Source organism: Thamnophis elegans, chromosome 3 (genome assembly GCF_009769535.1).
Source record: "Thamnophis elegans isolate rThaEle1 chromosome 3, rThaEle1.pri, whole genome shotgun sequence".
Lineage (NCBI taxonomy): Eukaryota > Metazoa > Chordata > Lepidosauria > Squamata > Colubridae > Thamnophis > Thamnophis elegans.
The window spans coordinates 129,519,266-129,541,506 of NC_045543.1; the positions used below are offsets into that span (position 1 = coordinate 129,519,266).

At 39.9% G+C, this 22,241-nt stretch overlaps 1 protein-coding gene across 3 annotated transcripts in view; it reads left to right on the top strand.

Moving 5' to 3' along the window:
* Nucleotides 1-1,492: 1,492 nt before the first annotated feature.
* The window catches only part of NADK2 (NAD kinase 2, mitochondrial), a 29,883-nt gene continuing 9,134 nt past the window's right edge, over nucleotides 1,493-22,241 (top strand). Inside the window, exons 1-7 of one of the 3 annotated variants that reach the window (XM_032214742.1) lie at nucleotides 1,493-2,183; nucleotides 9,157-9,245; nucleotides 11,904-11,992; nucleotides 15,526-15,607; nucleotides 18,895-18,978; nucleotides 20,572-20,708; nucleotides 21,028-21,106. In XM_032214742.1, coding sequence (XP_032070633.1) covers nucleotides 1,755-2,183; nucleotides 9,157-9,245; nucleotides 11,904-11,992; nucleotides 15,526-15,607; nucleotides 18,895-18,978; nucleotides 20,572-20,708; nucleotides 21,028-21,106 — 989 coding nt within the window. In that variant the 5' untranslated portion in view covers nucleotides 1,493-1,754. Of the gene's footprint in view, nucleotides 2,184-9,156; nucleotides 9,246-11,903; nucleotides 12,003-15,525; nucleotides 15,608-18,894; nucleotides 18,979-20,571; nucleotides 20,709-21,027; nucleotides 21,107-22,241 lie in introns of those variants that run through there. The other 2 variants (XM_032214743.1, XM_032214745.1) reach the window with 2 other exon arrangements.

Genomic DNA, 22,241 nt, shown 5'->3' on the forward strand with positions numbered 1-22,241 from the left:
TTTAACCCATTTCAGGTACTTGCAGCCCATCTCATTTGTAATCAACATAACCAATAAGTCTTCCCCTCCTTTTCTCCTCCCACTAATTGAAATCCTAGATCATTCTATGCATCCTAGATTGCTCTGTGAGTCTGTTGATGCACAAACCCTTATGCCTTTTAAGAAAATTTGCTAGGCTGAAAAGGAAAATCAGTCTCTGAAAAGAGGAAAGGGGTGATTTTAGTGACGAGTGGATGGGGTGGCAATTCAGTGGGAAAACAAATGCATTGCACATACTAATGCTAGTTAACTGCATTTCTTACTCCAAGTACACCAGCAGAAAATTCTCTGAAATCCTAAAGGGCCACTGGTCAATCAGCATAAACTAAGATTGCTGGATTAGATGCACCCATGGCCAGGTTCAATAAAATCCAGTTTCCTTAATTTCTACAGAATTGAAAATTGGCATGTGTGTCCTGTGTGACTTGGGAATTTAAAAGATCAGGATTTATATGCTTAGACAATACTAATAAAAATATAGCAAATCTAAAAAACGTGCCTGAGGTTTTTTTGATGGCTTCTTGAAGAGCCAAATGCTTCTGGTTTCCAGTATCTTCCAGGACAGGTTCCAATTCAATGCCTCTATGGGAATCATTTAAAAAGCCTTCCCACACAGAGCTAATCTGTGATCAAAAAAGAACTTCTTGTGCTTGAATGGAACCTCCCACAAGGAGCTTCTTGGCTCCATATAGGAGTGCAAATATTAAATGAGGGTTGGAAATGTATTTTAATTGACTCCCGCCAAAAGCAAACAGTCTTTCATCTTGGAGATGGTGTAGCAGTTTTTTGGATAAGTTTGCAATCAACTATCTTGGGAAGAATATATTGAGGCTATTCATTTCATTAGTGCACAAAAATCGAACTGCAAATAAAACTAGGAAAGTCCGGGCAACATACACAGACTCAAAAGTTCGGACTTGAGGAATTTTATTTATTTGTCAATTTTTTACAAGATAAAAGGTATAAGAATAAATATGAGTATGAATGAAATGGGTACGAATAAAAGGGGGCAGCAGGAAATCACACTCCACGCAGCCCCCTCCCAAAACCGTTGGGAGTGCAGTTTCCCCACGATTAAACGTCTGAAGGTACGGAAAGCCGAACGGCGCGTTAAAAGAGCGCTGCGACACTCCCGCTGGCGCACAAGCCCAGGAGGTAAAGGCGTCGCTCTTTTTGGGAAAGCCGCCGCCTTTAACGTCACGGCGTTCTCCTTCCGAAACTAGTTAGAGATAGACAGCTCTTTCCTTCCCGATTGGTCAAAACGCCCGCACAGGCGCAGAAGGCAAAGTGATGTTCCCGACAGGCTGCGGACGAGTAGGGTACGGGACGTTCGAATGGGAGGAGGAAGGGAGGGGAAAGGAAGAGTCGGTGAGGTAGGGGGAGGGACTTGAAGCCGCGCGTGCGCGGAGCGTGCATTGCTGTTTCCCCGCGTCTCCTTTCCCGCCCCGCCCCCTCGCGGGTTCGGGGAGCTCTTAGTCGAGCGCGCACGCAGCCACCTGCGCGCGCGGGTGTCAAGTGGCACGCACGAGCGAAGGGTGTGTGCGTGTAGGGACTCCGCCTCGGGAGCACGAGCTGCGCCGTTGAGGCGCAAAAAAAACCCCACCAAACCAACCTGAGGGAAGGTCGCCGCTCCGTTCTTCTTTTCGCCTTCCCTGCTTATAAGGCAGCCTTCATCAGCGGCGGTGGCTCCCGGAGGACTCTCTCGACCCCGGGCTATGACCTGCCTCCCAAGCTACCTGAGTGGCGGCAATCCCGGTGCCACCCTCCGCGCCTTGCTCAAATCTTTACGGCGGCAACCGCCGCCAAGGAGGCACCTGGCCGTCCCGCGCGTCCGCTTGGCTGAGCCCGCGGCTTCTTCCTTCGCCGCCGCCACCACAGCTGGACTCCCCCTGCGTTGCCCCTCGCTGGCGGGAGAAGGGTCGCCGCCGTCGTTTTCTTCTTCGTCGCCACCCTCCTTTCCCCTTCCTTCTCCTTCCCCTTCGCGGCGGTGCCTCGGCTCCGGCGGCCGCTCGAGCTTGTCCTCCAAGGCCGGCAGCGCCTTTCGCCCATCCCGGGTAGTGGTGGTGGCCAAGACGACCCGTTACGAGTTCGAGCAGCAGCGGTACCGCTATGCGGGGCTCTCCGAGGAGGATCTCAAGCAACTGGTGAGAGGCCGCGGCGCCTCGGGTGGGCTAGTCCCCCGCGGGGAAAGGAGGCGCAGGAGCCTAGAGGCGGTGTGGGTGGAGGGCAGGGGGGGGTGTTGGGCAGGTGGGGGGCATTTTTGGTGGTGCTCACCCCCCTCCAGGTGTCCCAGGTTGCGGGACCGAGGGAGAAGTCCTCCAGCATACCTGGCCTACCTCAGGTGAGGAAGGCTGCCTTAGGGACATTTAAAGGCTTCACAGACCTGGTCCTCACACCATTTGAAAACTTAAGAGAAACTTAGTGGACAATCTGTGGTTGGTCTGTGCCTCTCTTTTTTATGGCGGGGGTCTTGGAGCAGGGGGAAAAGGGGCTTTATAATGTGTGGATATGTAGGCGGTGCAGCTATTTTAATAAAGATTTGATTTGAATTTGGAAGTTTTTATTCAGGTTGGCTTGAGTTCCAGGGGGAAGAAAACTGGGCTATTGGAGAGGAAGAGTTCAAACCAAGTATCATTGTTTAACATCCTAGACTCCAGAGCAGTGGTTCCCAACCTTTTTTCGGCCATGCCCCATCTAAGCTTCTTTAAAATCCTGATACCCTACCCCCAACATATAATTCTTACTTTATTTAAAAAGTGAACTCTACTCACGCAGAGGAAGCCTAAAAGACCATTAACTTATTTAAACAAGGTTCAAATTCCCCCATTAAAAATCAAATTGCCCCCCTGTGGGGTGTGGGCCCCACATTGGGAACCACTGCTCTAGAGCCATATTCTGTTATTGTGGAATAAACAGTCCCTGGTCATGGGTGGTGGTTGAAGAAATTTACAAAAGTTACACCAAAACAAATCTCAACATTGGTATAAGATTTGTTCTCTTTGAGGTAGTACATCCAGATCTTGCTTTTCCATAGGCCTTGATATACACATAAGTATGATTAGAAAGCATAGAGATAAAACCAATAAATCTGTTTCATATCATACTGCCTGGTGATTGAATATGGAGGCTGATCCAGTAGATCTTGGGCTACAAGAAAGAAAATTGGGCTACATATGTTCTTCTCGCATACTCACTTTCTTTACTTTCTGTTTTAATATATTTAATCAATATATTGTAGCCAGTATTTAAATCAGATGACTTTACAATGTAATTACTTAATTCAGGGAAGAGACAACTATAATTTATCTGCTCTCAGTTACACAGAGCAGCAACAGTTGACAAAGAAGAACCAGTCCTCTTTTTACTGTAAGGTTTGGTTGCTAAACTTTTTTATTGTCCAAGAAATATCAATTAGAAATAGCACCTACCCACTTTCAAGCAGCTTGTTGGTCTTGGTATAAATGATACAGTACTGATGTTCTGGAATGCCAGGTTTCAGAATTCAGTTATAATGATTGATTGATTGATTGATTGATACAGTAATTCTGAGATTACTGTATGATGGGTCATTTAGGGAAGACTGTTGAAGTACATGGGTTTGGCTCATCCTTCTATTCAGAGTTGTACAGTATGCTGTAACTATTTCAGCAATATTTAGAACAATTTCAAAGGAACAAATTAAAGTTCTATCTAGTTGGTCATTATGTTCCTGTTAACAGAACAAGTAAATAGCATTTACTTATTCCAGAGCGACTGGCCTTTAGAAGCATACACGCCTTGATATTAGAAATAGCTTTTATGACTGATACTAATTAGCATACTTGTTCTCCATTAAGTTGATGAATTCCACTCAACCATCAATGTATCTTCTAAGGAATTATATTCTTTCATAGTATTAGAATTATGTAAACAAACAGCTAAAGATAAGCAGTTGAGCGATAACATGGAACATTATATTCTTCAGATATTCAATTTTTAATCATGTTTTTGGCTGTTCAGTCTTCAATAATCTAGAAGCTAAGTGTGTTTGATTTCAACTTCTATCACTTCCAGGCAGTACTCCAGACTGGAGAATCTTGGCTTGATACTTCAGTTATCTATTTTAGTTGTTAATTCTTCATTCTTAAGCATACTGAAATTACGGTACCTTTTTTAAAATGCTTATGTGAAATGCAATGTTAACCATTCTGATTATGCTTTACAGTATGCATATATTTAAAATTAAAGTAAATAAATAAATATCAATGAAATAAAATGAGAGCCAGTTTGATCTAGAGGTTAAGGCACCAGACTAGAAACCAGGAGACGGAGTTCTTGTTCTATCTTAAGCTTGAACGCTGGCTGGGTGACCTTGAGCCAGTCACTCTCTCAGCCCACAATGACTGGCTCAGGTGACAATTCCTGGCTTGTTGGCCAATCCTTGATCAACCAATAGATCATCATTTGTTTGATCCAGAAAAAGCAGATCCTGTACTTGGGGGTGGAGATTTTTTATTTAGATTTAGATTTTATTAAGAATTTATATGCCGCCCTTTTCCCTGGAGGGACTCAGGGCGGCTTACAATAATGAGGGGAAGGGGGTGCAAGACAAGACTTAAAGGAAAAAAAATCGTGAATAAAAGAAAATTATCCATAAAAACACAACATTCATTCAACATTCGGGCGGGGTGAGAGTAATCCTATCCCCAGGCCTGACGGGATAGCCAGGTCTTCAGGGCTGTGCGGAAGGCCTGGACTGTGGTGAGGGTACGGATCTCCACGGGGAGGGTGTTCCATAATGTCGGAGCTGCAACTGAGAAGGCTCTCCTCCGCGTAGTCGCCAGTCGGCACTGACTGGCGGATGGAATTCGGAGGAGGCCTACTCTGTGCGATCTGATGGGACGCAGGGAGCTAATTGGCAGGAGGCGGTCTCTCAAATAGTCAGATCCACTACCATGGAGCGCTTTATAGGTGGTAAGTAGGACCTTGAAGTGCACCCGACGATCAACAGGTAGCCAGCGCAGCTCACGGAGGATTGGTGTTATATGGGCGTACCGTGGTGCGCCCATAATCACTCGCGCGGCCGCGTTCTGAACTAGCTGAAGTCGTCGGATGCTCTTCAAGGGCAGCCCCATGTAGAGCACATTGCAGTATTCCAGCCTAGAGGTCACAAGGGCTCGAGTGACTGTTGTGAGAGCCTCCCGGTTCAGGTAGGGCCGCAACTGGCGTACCAGGCGAACCTGGGCAAATGCCCCCCTGGTCACAGCCGACAAGTGATGCTCAAAACTCAGCTGTGAATCCAGGAGGACTCCCAAGTTGCGGACCCTGTCTGAGGGGTGTAAATTTTGCCCCCCCAGCCTGATTGTTGGAACATTAGCCAAATTTTTGGGAGGAAAACACAACAGCCACTCGGTCTTTTCCGGGTTGAGTACCAGTTTGTTAGCTCTCATCCAGTCTTTAACAGCCTCAAGGCCCCGGTTCATCACGTCCACCGCTTCATTGAGTTGGCACGGGGCGGACAGATACAACTGCGTATCGTCCGCATATTGATGGTACTTAATCCCGTGCCTCCGAATAATCTCGCCCAGCGGAGATCTAAGAAGAAAAATATGAATGGGATAAAATAAGAACTTAACAGCAATTCAATATCAATTCTTTTGGGTCTCCCAGATCTGTCCTGGGCATCCTGTAATATTTTGAAGTGGACTAGATGAATGCAGACAGAAATAATATATTCCACCAAAAACATTCGTTTTGCTCCTGGGTAAACTTTTTTTTTTAGTTCCGTTCCCATTCAATCCAGCTTACTTTTTCTTGGCAGCAATTTTTTTTGGAGCCATGTGGATGTATTGTTTACAGTTGCTAGACTACTGCCCCCCCCCAAACTTCAAAACAGTTTCTCCAGAATAAGTAGCTTACTGTAGAGCAGTACTTTCACACAATCATCAGTGATTTGTTGTTGGGGAATAGAGTAGAGCCAGATTTTGTCCATGGAACATAGTACTGTTAAGCTCTTACTTATCATTCAAGTCTTGCTCTGTTTTTCAGATGGCAGCAGTGGTGGTTCCTTAAAGTGGTATCACTGTGCTGATTCTGATATTATATGCCGAGGGTGCTTTGATTGTGGAAGCAACACTTCCTGATCACTTGTATTTATTCTATTAATTAGCAAAACATTTCAGTCTTTTCCCAAGGATTTAGAAATGTTGGTACTCATTTGAAACACTTTTGTCTATTCAGTAGTGATAAAATAGTTATTAAATAACTTCTTTAAACACTGTTATAGTTTTTGCTTCTTTCTATTGTATTTATCCTAAACGAAAATGACCCTGAATTTGAAAGAAAAGGGAGATTAGATAGAAAAATATTAGAAACACAGGCAGAAATTATTTGCAAAACTCACATTTCCCCACTTTGTCAGTCAGTTTAATCAACTCGTCTGTCTGTGTGTGTTTGTGTGCGGGCGCGCATTTGCATACACACACGTTATTGACAAGTAAATAAACTTAACAGCTAGTAAAATAAAACAAGATAACTTGTGTTTTTTAGTTGCTCCAGTTTTGTTGAAATGTTCATTTTGAGTGTTTAAATTAAGAAATTGGAACTAGATAAAGTTGGTAATTTACCATAGATGAAGAATTGTTTCTGACATAGAAATAATTTCCCTCTCTTTCTTGCAGTTCTTTAGGCACCCTTAATATTTCTTCAGGACAGTAGGCTAATAGTAAATTTTAATTTTTACCTAGAATAATTAATATTTAAGGGATTTTTGTAACCCTTCCAGTCATTACACTTCAGTATCACTAAGAAAATAAATTGTAAACTAGAATATAAAGACTGAAACATATATATTATCTTTTTCAGTCTTTTTTTCCTGGAATGTAATTTTGGTAGGACATTCTTAACCTGATGAGATTGGCTTTGTTGACTTTTTCAGAGTCTCTGGAAAAGACTCTGATAGTGAGTATTTACGACATATTCTGATAGCATTATCCAAAGGTCAGACATTTGGACACATTTGCTTTAGTTAAAGAAACATTTTCAGTGAACTAAGTTGGTTTCATTGTATGACTGGATTGAAACATTGTCTTTTGATATATGTAGTTAATAGGTGTTAATGGGATGGAAAGAAAAGTAAAGAGTAAAAGTGTAAAAAGAAAAAAAATGAAATAAAAAGAAAAGAAACATAAAGAAATTAGTTCCACTCTTCATCACAAGTATAAACAAATTTGATAGCTCTTCACTGTAAAATTGAACATATCTCTTCTTTCTGTAACCATTCCTTACTTATAAGCAAATCCATAAAAACATCAACTTTTCAGTAGATTATTTTTTTGGAAGGATGTCACACATCAGCCTCTAGAATCAGAACAGGTAAAATGCCTCATATTAAACTATGTTGTCATTAAATAGAGCAGAGTGGAACATTTCAGTTAGCTTGGATAAGGAGTTCATGTGCAATGTGACTTATGTACATATGAGTTTATTGTATAAATTGTATATATGAAACTAAGATATAACAGCAGTTGTGCCATTCTAATTATGACCTGGTGTGAAGGTCTTTTACTTTAGACTTCTGATATACATATTTTGAAAGGTTTTGAAAGTCTTGATTTTTTTAAAAAAATACCATGGTATTTCAAAATTTCTGGAGGTAAATAACACACACAGCATTCACAATGTAATATGTGGGTTACATTCATTGAGAAGTGCTCTGAGCAGGGATTACTATAGAAATATTATGTATCTTTTTTTGTTATTTCTGACCAACTGTAGTCAGGTATATTGAGTAATTTTGTAAAGAGTTGATGTTTTAATTCCTTTTTTGGTGCATTATTGTATTAACTTGACTGCTTAATTAAAATGAAATGAAATATAGCATTGTTCCTCTAGCTTTTTGCTGGCCATATACTCACTTCGTTGTGAATTTATAATGTACACAAGTTGTATATTAAGAATCTACCATAGTTTTTCTCTATACATGCAGCATTGACTATATTCAGACAATACTCTTTCAGTTTAGTCAGTCAAATACTTGTAGTTCTGTGTATCTTTCAAAATATGTCCAATCAGCTAAATAGTCTGACAATGAATACAGAATAAGCCAAAATTTTGAGCGCTGTAGAGAATTGTAATGAAGTGGTTGTTGAAAGTAGTGCCTATTAAAATATGGCTGATTCTGTTTTCCCACTTGTTCTATATTTTCATTGATTTACTAGGTTTATTTTAAATTCTATTTTCTGTTTGGTTACCGTGATTGAAATAACTCAAATGTGTGATTACACAACAGCTTTGGAGCTCTTCCAATTTGTTGACAGCCATATTCATGTAATTGGGTCACATGTGATTTTGTGTATTACTTACTAGATAGTAGGAAATGCAAAAGTTATTGCAACTATTCCTTTGTAATGATAAAACTATGAAGTGGTTTTATGCAAGGTAGACATAATCCACTACTCCTCTCTACAGGATGGGAAGTCTATAAGAATGATCTGTCCAGGCGATTAATAGACTGTTCTCAGAGACTTATTTCATACTAGTATTAAAATCCTGGTCATTAGGAATATAGAGATGATCCAAGTAACTGACATCATTGTTCTAGGTTGTATTTTTCAATGTAATGCTTATTTAAGCAGTGTCATATTAATTGAAACTGAGGAAAAATGGAAGTCAGAAAATAAAATTCAGACAGATGAAAAACATCATCTTTAATTGGGAAACTGTAGATGATAGCTTCCTAATAAGCAGAATATAAAGCTCACTTGAAATCATGGCTTCATGTCCTATTTTGCTTTAAAGTTATTAACCATTGTTTCTTAGTTTGAGATAGGTTAAGATGAGAAACTTATGTGGGAGTCAGATGTGAGGCAGTTATTTGTAGATGGCATAGTGATCAGTTCATTAAGATAATATTTGATTAACACAGTTAATGCTTATATATAAAGTCTGTAGGCTTATAGCTTAAAATGGTAATGTGTTGCAAATTCTTACGCTATTTTTTTAATTTTAAAATATTTTTAACTGATGTACTTGTTTCAATTAGTGGAAAAATAATTTTTAAATTTCTAATTCTTTGCATTCTATCTTTTTAAATGCCTGCGTTATTTCAATTTGTTTTTCCAATTTTCTCTTTCACAGCTTGCATTAAAAGGATCTAATTATAGTGGTCTATTAGAGCGGCATCGGATTCATACCAAAAATGTGGAACATATTGTAAATAGTCTAAGGTAAGGATACATATCAAGAATTTTGATTTTAATTGAAATAATGTCAGTGAGCAGAGGCTCTGAACATTTAAACGTTATTCTTATATTCCCTGTTTTTAAAATATTACATAATGACTCTGATCCAATAGTACAGTCCTCTAGAGTAGAGGAGTCCTCTACTTACAACTATAATTGAGCTGGGATTACAGTCATAAGTCATGCCAATTGTTAAGCAGGTCACCCCATGGCCACTCTCGATTTTACAACTTTTTTGCAGTAATTGTTAAGCAAATCCATTGTTCACAAGGAGTGTTTTTTGCCAGAAACCAGAAGTAAACACTGATTTTCAGCAAAAAAAGCTCATATATTGTGGTCACAAGAACATGGGATATTGCAAACAGCCATAAATATGGGCTGGTTCCTGAGCACCTAAAATGTGATCACCTGTGATCACATTAAAGCTATAATGTGGGAGTTGGGAAGGTTGCCTTCAAGTCAGTCTTGATTCCTAATGGCTGCTTGCACAAGTTCCTGCAGCTTTCTTGGCAAGCGGTTTGCCATAGCCTTTTTTCTAGGCTTTAGAAACTGGCCCAAAGTCATGTAGCTGGCTTTGCATATAAATTAGGACTCATGGTGTCTTGGTTTCTAGGCTGGAACCTTAGCCACTACACCAAACTGACTCTCTTAATCAGCAACACCTAATTTGAACTGCCAACATGACTGTGGGATACTGCAAACAGCCATAAATGCAGGCTGATTGTTGAGCACCCAAAATACAATCACATAGCTGCAGGGATGTGTGTGTGGCCATTAGAACTCCAAATTCGGATTATAAGAAATGCTGGGGAGGTCAGTCATAACTTCAAACAGTCGCTAAACAACTTGTCGTAAATCAAGGACTACTTGTATATGAACACTGAAGCAAATTGGATTTAGCTTCAAAAGATACTTCTGAATGGATGGGAATACAAATGTAACAGATGCAATATCTTAAAGCAGAAATGTCTTTGCATGCTTTGCATGCTTTGAAACACTTCTGCAGATAAAATCTGAAGTCCTAATAGATAATTTTGCTCTTTGTTTCTTGTTATGTATAGCAATATATATGTTTTTATTGTTGTTATTTGATCCCTTTGAGTCAGTGTTGACTCCTGGTGCTTTCTTGGCAAGTTTTTTCTGAAGTGGGTTGCTATTGCCTCTTCCTAGGGATGAGAGCTAAAGCAAGGCTAGAATTCATGGCATCCTTATTTCCAGCCTGGTGCCTTAACCACTATACCAAACTGGTTCCTAATTTTTTCTGATTCCAATTGGATTCACCTTAATAAAGCATCAACAAAATTCTGATACAGTTGTTTAATCCTTGCAGACGCATAGATTACATGGATTTAACATGTGAGAGAGTTGAATGCAATATGTGGATATTTTCACGCAACCGATAATTCGGCCTGATGTAAATTATTGATCTGTTTCATAAGTAGTTCATTCCGTGTTTCCCCAAAAATAAGACAGGGTCTTATTTTCTTTTTAGTCACAAAATATGGCTTGGGCCTTATTATGAGGGGAGGGTTTATTGTTTTGGGGTTGCCAGGCAGCTGCTCTCTTGCGAGCAGGCTCCCAAAGAGCCGGGCACAGCCTTATGAGCAAATCGCTGTGTTGCACTGTCGCAGCAGCACAACACAGCAGCCTTGAAGCAACCACACTCATGAGCAGCCACCTGACAAACCCCCTTTCCAACCGGGCAGAGCACCATTCACTAACCTAGGGGTATCACCAAGTCGCGTGAGCGCCTGTTCGCCACCGCCCGGTATTGTGGGCCAGCTGCCAGGAGAGCGTACAACCATAGAGCGTACGCCCAGAGTGGCCACTGCCAGAAGACTCAGTTTGGAAGCTGCAGAAAAAGCCATGCGGTGGAAGCGGAAGTCCCCTGGCTCTGTGGAGAGAGCTGGGCCAGGGCATTGTGAGGCTGGGAGGCGCGTAAGCAACAGCGGAACAGCTGCTCTTGCTACCCCCCTCTCCAGACATGCAGAGAGCCATTCAGTGCCATTTTTGAAGGCGCCAAGCCGTGGGAGCCAGGCAGCAGCGAACAGGCGCTCACATGGCTTGGCGATACTCCTAGGTCAGTGAATGGTGCTCTGCCTGGCTGGAAAGGGGGTTTGTTGGGTAACTGCTCATGAGTGTGGTCGCTTCATGGCTGCTGTGTCAGCGACAGCGCAACACAGCCATTCGCCCATGAGGCTGTGCCCGGCTGTTTGGGAGCCCACTCACAAGAGAGCAGCCGCTCAGCAACCCCCTGTTCAGCTGGGCACAGTGCCACTCACCAACCTAGCAGTATCCCAAAGGCGCTAAGCAATGTGATCACCTTTGCCTCCCCCCCCCCCCCCGTTCCTGCAGCTTGGCACTTTTGGGATACCGCTAGGTTGGTGAGCAGCGCTCTGCCTGGCCAGAGATGGGGGGGGTTGTCCGGGGGAGGGCTTATCTTTTTGCCCATCAAAAAATGAGGCATGGCCTTATTATCAGGACATGTCATAATTTTGGGGAAATACGGTATGAATTTTGTCAGTCTATAGGCTTTACTTTTCACTTTGTTTTTTTCCTAGGAGGCATTGACTGACCTCACTTTTTACGTTTCTTAACTATGAAAACCAGAACAATCACTTGCTTTTCAATATCTCTCTGTAGAAATGAGAAGATTGAGGTTCGGCTTGTGAAACGGAGAGACTATGGTGAAGAGACTGTCCGGTGGGCAGATGCTGTTATAGCAGCAGGAGGTATTAACTTGTGAGTGGGGAAATGTATTTTGAGTCATTGAAAACTTGAATAAATACTTTTGCAGCAATATTAAAGCCAAAATTGCCAATCTACAAGTAAGTCTAAGCTAAAATGTTGGTGAATTTCCAGGCCCTGATGAGACTGCAAGATCCAGTCAAGTCCAATCCTTTATTTTCTTACAACTAATTGACAGAATATTGCCAAACTAAAGCTATTACTTTCTTACCTACTGATATATCCTGAGAAATTATAGTGTGTGATTAAACTGAACCTCTTGCTCTTCCCTCTGGGATAAGTTTTCCCATCTTCCCATCTTCTCTTAGCCCTCCCAGCTTGCACCAGTCACTTGCACACACTCTTTGACATGTGCCTCCCATATACCCTCGTACACACTTCTCAATCCATGCCACACCTTCATGTACCCTCCCGGACATTGTCATGCTTCTCACATATATTCTCTGACTCATACCATACTTTCCCTGACCCTTGTTGCACCTCTTGCACACCTGGCTTGCATTGTTCCAGTTTTGTGTATTCTTATGCACCCTCTCCAATCTAGCAGCAACCTGCCTGCCATCCTGGGACTTGCAACTTCCCATTGACTCTTCCACTTACTTTGGTTGTGGGAAGTCCGCAGGAAGTTACTTTGCTTAATGACTGGAGGATTCAGTTAATTATGGCAACTGGACTGCAGGGATTGCTGCTGCTAAGTGATGCAGCTGTGCTTTACAGCCATAATGCTTAGCGATGGAAAATGGTACAGTTGCCAGGGTGCTGGTTGTCACTTTTAAGATTATGTGTAATTCAGAACCAGGTTATCTGAGTGTCCACTTTTATCTGCCCTTGTGAACAAGTCAAATAAGGTAAACTTCCTTTTAAGCCCCATCTATACAAATATGCCATCTGATGAGGTTTTGAAAGTAGACATTTTCAGTTACCTCTCCAATATTCCAAAACTCCTTCTCAACAGATATTTGATTTAATCTTTGTCTTTTGGGTTACAGAAAATATCTAGTTATTCCATTAAGTATAGGAAGAGAGGTTATGTTCTCCAATATTCCAAAAATCTTTCTCAACAGACATTTGGTTTAATCCTTGTCTTCTGGGTTTCAGAAAATATCTAGTTATTCCATTAAGTATAGGAAGAGAGGTTGTAATTCCTATACAATAATGTATTTGTACTTTATTGTATAATGGTGTATTTCAGTGACGTGCGGTGAAGCTTATGGCTGATGAGGCAAAAAGAAAGAAAGCAGCTTTTGCCCCCCCCCCTGCAGCAGCTATGTCTGAAATAGAGGCGCCCTGCGCCCCGTAGCTATGTCCAACCCAGCTGCGGGGCGCCTCTATGTCAAACAGAAGCGGTGGGGTGATTTCTTTCGGCTTTTGCCCGCCCCGCAGGGCAAACACTTCCACCTTGCAGGCGCTGGAGCCGCAGGCCACCAGGAGTACGTCCTGCCCGCAGCAGAGGAGCACCGATTCCTGCCCAGGCTGGAGCGAGAGCCGCGGAGGCAAAAGGCGAAGAGGGGTGGGGGTGTTCCAAGAGCCCCCCTCCCCTTTTTGAACTCCGCAAGCCAGGCCCGCAGCGGCAAGAGGCTCAGCTCCACTTCTATCGCCCCCCCCTGCTCCAGAGAAGCCAGCCGTGGGCGAGTCTCCGCAGCCCCAGTTCCATCTCCAAGCAGCCCCGGGAGGAAATGGGCCAGCCCCGCTTCCCCAGACTTTCCGGGAGCAGAGGACCCGCATTCCGCTCCCCCTTCCAAGCACCAAGTGGCCAACCTAGGCTCCCGCTGCTTTCTCCCAGAGCTCCGGAGGGCCCGCCGAGGAGGAGCCCAGATGAGGCTGGAGCGAGAGCCGCGGAGGCGAACGGCTGGCCACTTGGGGCTTGGAAGGGGGAGCAGAATGCGGTCCTCCGCTCCTGGAAAGTCCGGGGGAGAAGCGGGGCTGGCCCGTTTCTTCCTGGGGCTGCTTGGAGACGGAATAGATGCTGTGGAGACTCGCCCAAGGCCGGCTTCTCTGGAGCGGAGGGGAGGGCGATAGAAGTGGAGCTGAGCCTCTTGCCGCTGCGGGCCTGGCTTGCGGAGTGCCAAAAGGGGAGGGGGCCTCTTGGAACACCCCCACCCCTCTTTGCCTTTCGCCTCCGCGGCTCTCGCTCCAGCCTCGTCCGGGCTCCTCATTTGAAGAAGTCAGCTTCTTTTTACCACTTTAAATATTCTTCAGGGAACTATTTCTGTTTCAACTGGTGAACCAAATAATACATACATGTTGCAGTGAATTTTGGGAAGTGTTCAAGAATAACTATAATTTTCTATAGGAAACTGACCATTTCAAAATGATGTCCCATATTTCTACACTTATATACTCAGTCAAACATCAAATGTCACTTTATAGCTGCATATTATAGTGGATGGATGATTGGAATTTTGAATTCCTGCCCCCTCCCTTGGACCCACCTTTTCCAGCTGTGTCAGAGGATCATTTCAACTCTCCTCTTGTCCGCCCGCCATGATGAAAATGTAAAAAATTAAATAAAAAAGCAACTTAGGCACGATTTGCTGCTCCCAGATCAGGAGGCAGAGAACTACGGGCCTCCTTTGCATAAGGAATTTTTTGTCTTTTAACCCTTGCTTAACTCTGAGCAAGGGTTAAAAGGCGAAAAATTCCTTATGCAAAGGAGGCCCATAGTTCTCTGGCCTCCCCCTGCAGTTAGCACTAAGCAGAGTCATTCTGGCAGCAACTACCTTAGCCTTTTTCCTTTTAATGTAATTTTCTTTTTTTCCTCTCATGACACTGGTGAGGCCCCGCCTCCCCTGACTGCACATCCTTGGTGTATTTGGATTGTTTTATGGGTGAATTTATTATTTGGCGAGAATACCTTAACCCAATAGCCACTGATACAAAAAATTACTATATTAAAGAAAATCATAATGGATGATTGTTCTTACTATAATTTCTTACTGTCTTTGATTGTTATACTATGATTTTAACAACTGTATACAACTTAATACATCAAATAAAAATATGGCAAAAGGACTATTGAATTCTCCATTTTGGAGTAGCCACAGGTTTGATGACGTTCCCTCATAATTATTGACTCAAGTTGCCTGTTCAAATGTACCTTTGCAAAATAATACCTCTGACTTTCAAACCTTGTAGGTAGTCAGAAAGATACTATGCTGTGAAATATTGCTGAGACATTGCTGAGACTTGATGTATGTATCTCTGATACGACCATGGGATGCATAATTCCCCATCATGGGGAATCTCAATCATCCAACAGAATATTTTACTACATGAAAAATAATCAGTTTAACTGAGTCTGAATCCTGACTCAAGAATTATCCTCTTCAGGAGAGCATGTACCTGTACTCTTTCAGCTGACTGCCTTCAAAGATGCATTAACAGCCCCCAGATGCGTTGAGGCACATAACAATACATATAGTCCCTTTTCCCCCTTAAGATGTTTGTCCAATACTTCATTTTGGAATGTTAAAAAATTCTTATATAAACATGCTCTGATACCCTATCTTTTTCCTAGGTGATGGAACAATGCTTCTGGCGGCCAGTAAGGTGCTGGATCGATTAAAACCAGTTATTGGAATAAATACAGATCCAGATAGGTGAGCCTAAGATTTGCTGGCATCTTATGATGAGTTTGGGTAGCCAAATAAATAATTGCCACATTATAGAAATTTGAACCCCATAGATACTTCTGATGTATTATCTTATATTCAACCTTTTCCCCACATTTTGTTTTACCTTTTATTTGTGTGAAAATGTCCTCAGAAGCATAAATGGTCAAAGCTTAATTCAGTAGCAGTATTATGCTAATCAGAAAAAAACAGAATGGTTCTGCAAGTGTACAAAGTATTACTATAAGTTCATAAATGTAACTTTTAAAATTTTGATGTTAAATATTTATTTATTTGTATCGCACCTTTATTATTGTTACAAATAATTCAAGGTGGTGAACAAAATCAATACTCCTTGTTCCTATTTTCCCCACCACAACAATCCTGTAAAGGCAAGTTGGACTAAGAGATAGTGATTGACCCAAGGTCACTTAACTGGCTTTCATGGCTAAGGCAGGACTAGAACTCATAGTCTCCCACTTTCTAGTTTGGTGCCTTAGATACTAGACCACTAACCCTAACCTAACCTAATCCTGATGCCTTAACAGTTAGACCAAACTGGGTCTATCTATATGCCTAAATAAATCAAATGTTCTAAATTGAGTTCTACAAATTTCAGTATCAGTGTATTTATTTACTTACTAACCTTGCATCCTGCTTTTCTCATTTTTCCCCACAATTAGTCTGTAAGATAGGTTGAGGTGAGAGATAATAACAAGCCCCAAAATTGTTAATGAACTCCATGGTTAGGTATGAGCTAGAATATTGGTTTTCCTGATCCAAATCCAACACTAACTCTAATACTACACTAGTATTCATCAGCATCAAAATAATTTTCATCTGATAACTAATACAATTTCCACTAGAAGTGCATTCATTAGCATTTTAGCTCATGAATTATATACCCTGAGTCCATTATAATGTAAACACTGCATTGCTATTCTAAGAGTAAATTAGTGTTACTTGATAATAGCATTTGATTATCTTGAAGTAGTGGTACTTTCCACTTGGTTGTACACCTAATGTTATCCAATGTACATTGATTATATATGAAAATGACATTTCATTTTAAGCATGTTGCTACATTAGAATAAAAAGTCTTCGCTTTTAAATATTTATCATGTACTATGATCTCCTCCCTTTCTTTGTCTCTAAAGCTATAGTTTGTGGGATTGGGAGGGTGGCCTTCAAATCAGTTTTGATTCCTTTCTCGACAAATGGTTTTCCATGATCTTCTTCCTAGGGCTGAGAGAAAGAGACTGACCCAACATTGCATAGCTTACTTTATGTGTAAAGCAGGACTCATGGTCTCCCAGTTTTTAGCCTGGAGCCTTAGCCACTGCACCAAACTGGCTCTCTTAATCAGCAACACCTAATATGAAAATAGTAACATTAACCTATTTTAAACACCTATGTATTTTTAATACCATGAGTTGATGGAAAGTAGGTAACCTGCAAAATAGCCTCTTATGTTAATGTGCATAAAACAATATGAGAATGTTGCAAGCAAAACTGAGTATTAGTCGCTTACAATATTCTGCCCAAAATGTGTCAACATTTACTAGTATTGTTACTATGAGCAGGGAATGCAGCATATGCCATAGATATAATTAAGATGATAGTTCAGTCTCAGTTTCTCTATATTATTAAAAATATTACATGACAGCTGTGATAGATCAAAGCCATGATGGATAGTGGAGATCAATATCTTTGGACCGGTATGGTGATAACCATGACATATGCAGGAGAAGCAAATGACAGGAATCATATTTTTTTTCTTTTTGGTCTGCTTGTAAAAAGTTCATTTAGTTGACTTTGGCTGCAATAAAAATGAACCTAAACGTGTTTTGCATGTCTGTGAAACTAAAAGAAAAGGGGGTGATGTAATAGATCTAAGTGAAGATGATCTGGTTTTGTGGAATTGACAGATAACATGCAGAGGAACATGATGTAAGTGGTCTGTGCATAAGTTATTTCATTTGTAAACATGATAAAGACATCAGTTCACATGTAAAATTGTTAGCTGTTTTTATGATAAAAATTAAAAGGATTGGTGAAGGATGCTTGGGTGATGAGGTGCTTTGATTCACTTTGGTAGTGTCAAGTGAATCTTGGGGGGAAATGGACATGGAGGAAGAGGAAAAGAAGTAAAAGAAATGAGAGGGGAAAAACCACTACTGCAGGAGGAGAAAATCCTATATGAATAAGTATTACAAGATAAATTAATCTTCTAATTAAGATTAATTTAAAGATTACTTAAGGTTAATTAATTTAAAGATATACATGTATTTCCCTATATTGCGGATATTATAAAAATGTGGCTTTTTGTAAGGAATGAATATTTGTCAAGTACGCAAAACTGCTTCTGTATAAGAGCATGTTGCTACTGTCTTTGTTATATGGAACGGGGTTGAGTAGAGCAGGGATGTCAAACTCACGTCACGGCAGCATCACATGACGTATCGGGACATTTTCCCCCTTTGCTAAACCAGGCAAGAACATGGCCAGCATGTGACACATCCGGCCCATGGGCCAGGAGTTTGACAGCCCTGGTCTAGAGAAATATCAAAATAAGTTGAATGCAATCATAATGGAATACTTAGGAAGTGGGGTAGAACAGCATAGGGAAGTGGCCTCGCAATTGCAGGAAAATAAGATGCTGACTCTAAAACAACATGTCACATTCTGTTGGTGCCTGAATTCAAACATGAATTGCTTTGCACCCTTGCATTCTATGTATTTCTTTTTTGTCACTCACTTTTGTATTCAGTGTACATCTGTTCATTCTGGACTCTGCAGAACCTTTAGAACGTTATGAAAAGAAATAGTGAATTAAATGGTATTGCTGTATTTTGCTGTTTCTTTTCCCTAGAAATGACTCATGCCTTTAATTTCTATCGCTTGCTATTTTTTATTACTATTCTGTGCTTGCTAACACTGCATACCTCAGTAGTGTGATGGGTATGTTGGTTTATTTTTGAGAGTTGTTGCTTTTGTCCACTGTTTACATTTAAATATTTAAATTTAAGTCAACAAGAATTATGAAATACAAGATGTTAGTGTATTGACGTTTCTGTGAAAAATAGTTGATAAATTGCTCAGTCCCTCATATTTGCCAATTAAAATGCATGAAAATTCAGTTAGAGTAATATAATCCATTATTATATGACACAATCCTCTTTTAGAATGGGTGAGAGAAAATAAATCTTTGCTTGAAAAATGTACTAAGTTTTCTAATACAATGTATTATTTTTCTATTGTTATTTTATATACAGATCTGAGGGCCATTTGTGTTTACCTGTACGATATACGCACTCATTTCCAGATGCTTTGCAGAAATTTTATAGTGGTGAATTCAGGTAATATAAACTTAAATCTCTAGATAACTTTGTCTTTAAAAATATTGTTAGGTTTTAGACAAATATTATCTAAGTGTCACTGACATGTATTAGGGATAAAACCTAATGATTATTTTTTTCCCATCCTATGTTAATATAGAAGTATAGGAATCACTGAATACGAAACAATGATTAATTTGCCCTTATTTACACATTTTGAAGTCAGTTTTAAATGTACTAAAAATATTGTCAAGAAATGGGCAGGAACTATGATGATGACTAATATAACTTGGGAGAAATCAGTATAATCCAACAGTGTAATTAATTAATGATGAAACTCACTATTTTTAAAATAGAAAGTGGTAACAGTACTGGCATTAAAAAAGAAGGCTACTGAGAGATAACAGGGTGCTAATCTGTCTGAGGAAGCTATGACAGAGTTGCAGAAATGCTGAATAAAATGGACAAAGAACTAATGGGCACACATACCTCTTCTTACAACAGCCAGAAGAAGCTGAATGTATTCAGTGGATACAACATGCCAAAAGTCTGTCAGAGCAATAAAAATGGTGGGAGGAATGGCCTTGGCTGGAATCTCCAGTAGGAATAATTCATGTAATTATGTTAAGACAGGTTTTAATTATGAATAAACTTGAAAATAATGGTGAATCATTTCTTCCCTTCCCTATTTCACATGGTAGCACCCATCATATTTTCCCACATGTAGTGCAAATCATGTAGGTTCTGAAATAGGGAATTGGTTAGAAAACACTTTTTTTTCATTGAGTTCCTTATTTTGAAAAGTATGATGAGAGAAGGCTCTATAAATATTAGAAGAAAATAAAAAAATCAGAATAACATTTTTTAAAAAGATATGTATGTTTGTTTAGGCTGATCATATATTGTAGCTCAACCAGAAATTTAATTCTGTTAACATAATAATAATTTCCCAATCGTGTGCAATAATTATCAAATCTATCAGTTATTCTTCAGTAGCTGGTATACTGTCATTCTCCTTAATATTTGTTAGAGAGGCTAACTGGTATTTTTTTAAAATAATTGAAGTAAGTAAGGGAATGCATGGAATTGGTTATTTTATATTTTGATAACATACCTACAGATTATCTTCTAAATATTGTATATGTATGTGACAATAGATCTGGCAAAAATAATGAATTCAGTATAATTTGAGTGTAATAGGAATATGATCATTAACTATATTTTGAGGCATGTTAAAGCACTAATTGCATTTTTCTTTTCCTTAAATATATGGTATAATATTTAGATTGTTTGGTTTCACACTAAATCAACTTGTACTGTTTTGAAAATTCATCTCCTCCAACATCAGAAAATGAGAAAAAGAACAATTTGTCTTTGGGATGCTTAAAGTTAAATTGCCCTAGAACTTTCAGAAATTATTTAATAATTTAGACTGTGATAAGAATATGAATTTCATTCCCATCAACTAAATATCTTTGTAAGTTAAGTAATGTTTATATGAAATAGTTGTTAATTTTCTGAATGCTGTATGTGTCAGTTGTAGTGGTGATTTATGGAAAAAATTGTCATCCGTTTCAGTTGCTTTACTTTTTGTGTTATCCTTCATCTTTAAAGATGGCAATGGAGGCAACGAATCCGGTTGTACCTTGAAGGAACTGGTATTAACCCAGTCCCTGTAGATTTACATGAACAGCAACTGAGTCAAGAACAGCATAGTAGGGCTCATGTTAATGGAAGATTTCAGGATCAAAGTGAGTACTGTTTTTCTCCAAAAATGTATTCAACTCTGATTGATGATTAATAGTGCCCAATCTTAAACCCCTCAGTTCTTAATTTGCCATCTCAACAGAGTAGGAAAACATGCTCAGAATAGAAATCAAATGCTTCTATTAAGTGCAGAGTTCCTATGAATAGATGCAGCCAGGTTTGTATAAAATGAACGTTTTCATACCAAGTCTGAAAATAAGGATCGTCTTAATTTTAGTTCAGAGACATTTTCATGTTTGAGTGTGTTTTTAGAGACATCTGCTTGGCCTATATTTCACCCATGTAATTTGCCCGTGATTGCAGGATCTCAGATTTCTGAACCACACCTCTTGCCTGTAAGATCATTAAATGAAGTCTTTATTGGAGAGTCTCTCTCATCCAGGTATGCTAAACATCTACTTGCAAGCATTACTGTTTGGCATAGCCTGTAAACATAATACTTTTATTTATATTAAAAATTTCCAAACTACTTTGATTCATAATACCTTCAATCAATCTTTATATTCTTTTGCTTTCTTACTGATTAATCTATGGAATTGCATTCATACTTGATTACTGAATCCAAATGATAATATTTTGCTTCTGAAGCCTGTGAGAAAGCAGTTAAGTGCTATATTTTTTAAGAAGTCTTACGTGTTCATTTTATTGTGAGTTCTTGAAAGAAAAATCATTAGCTGATCTTTAATGCATCTTAATTTGCACCTTGCATGTTATGTGTTGGTATTGAATTTTTGATTCCACTGACTGGGCTATATTAGCTGTGTAAAAACTGCCTTTTCTGGCATTGTCTAATGAACTTCATATTGAAATAAAAATAAGTTAGAATAATCTTGTTTTAAGGATTTTCAGAAACACTTATTTTCTTACTGTAGTGGATTTTAGTACTATGCAAAACATTCAAAAGCTACACTTTTCAAACTTCACTAGAATTAGTGAAGCATATCTCAATTAAGTTCCAATTAACTACATGTTTTGGAAAGCTTGCATGGCTGTTTTGAAAGTACATAGGATTTTGTGTAAGATTCCTAGAAGCGTATTGTATACACATGGAGCAGCTGCACAAGCATTAGTGTAGGATGTAAGAAAAAGATGTTGTGAAAATGATTTAATTATAATAATGGAACAGAATCATGAATGAAGTGCTTGGTAGAATAGTAGATCAGAAGGTATGTCAGATCATGAATCAGGGAATTGGAACATATATAATAGTAGGAAACATGAAACCATAAACTAAAGAGCCAAGGTGGCGCAGTGGTTAAATGCAGCACTGCAGGCTACTGCTAGATCAGCAGGTCAGCGGTTCAAATCTCACCGGCTCAGGGTTGACTCAGCCTTCCATCCTTCCGAGGTGGGTAAAATGAGGACCCAGATTGTTGGGGGCAATATGCTGACTCTCTGTAAACCGCTTAGAGAGGCCTGAAAGGCCTATGAAGCGGTATATAAGTCTACTGCTATTGCTATAAATAGTTATAGTTGATAAAGCTGAGTATATTTAAGAAAATGGTTTTGACAAGTTC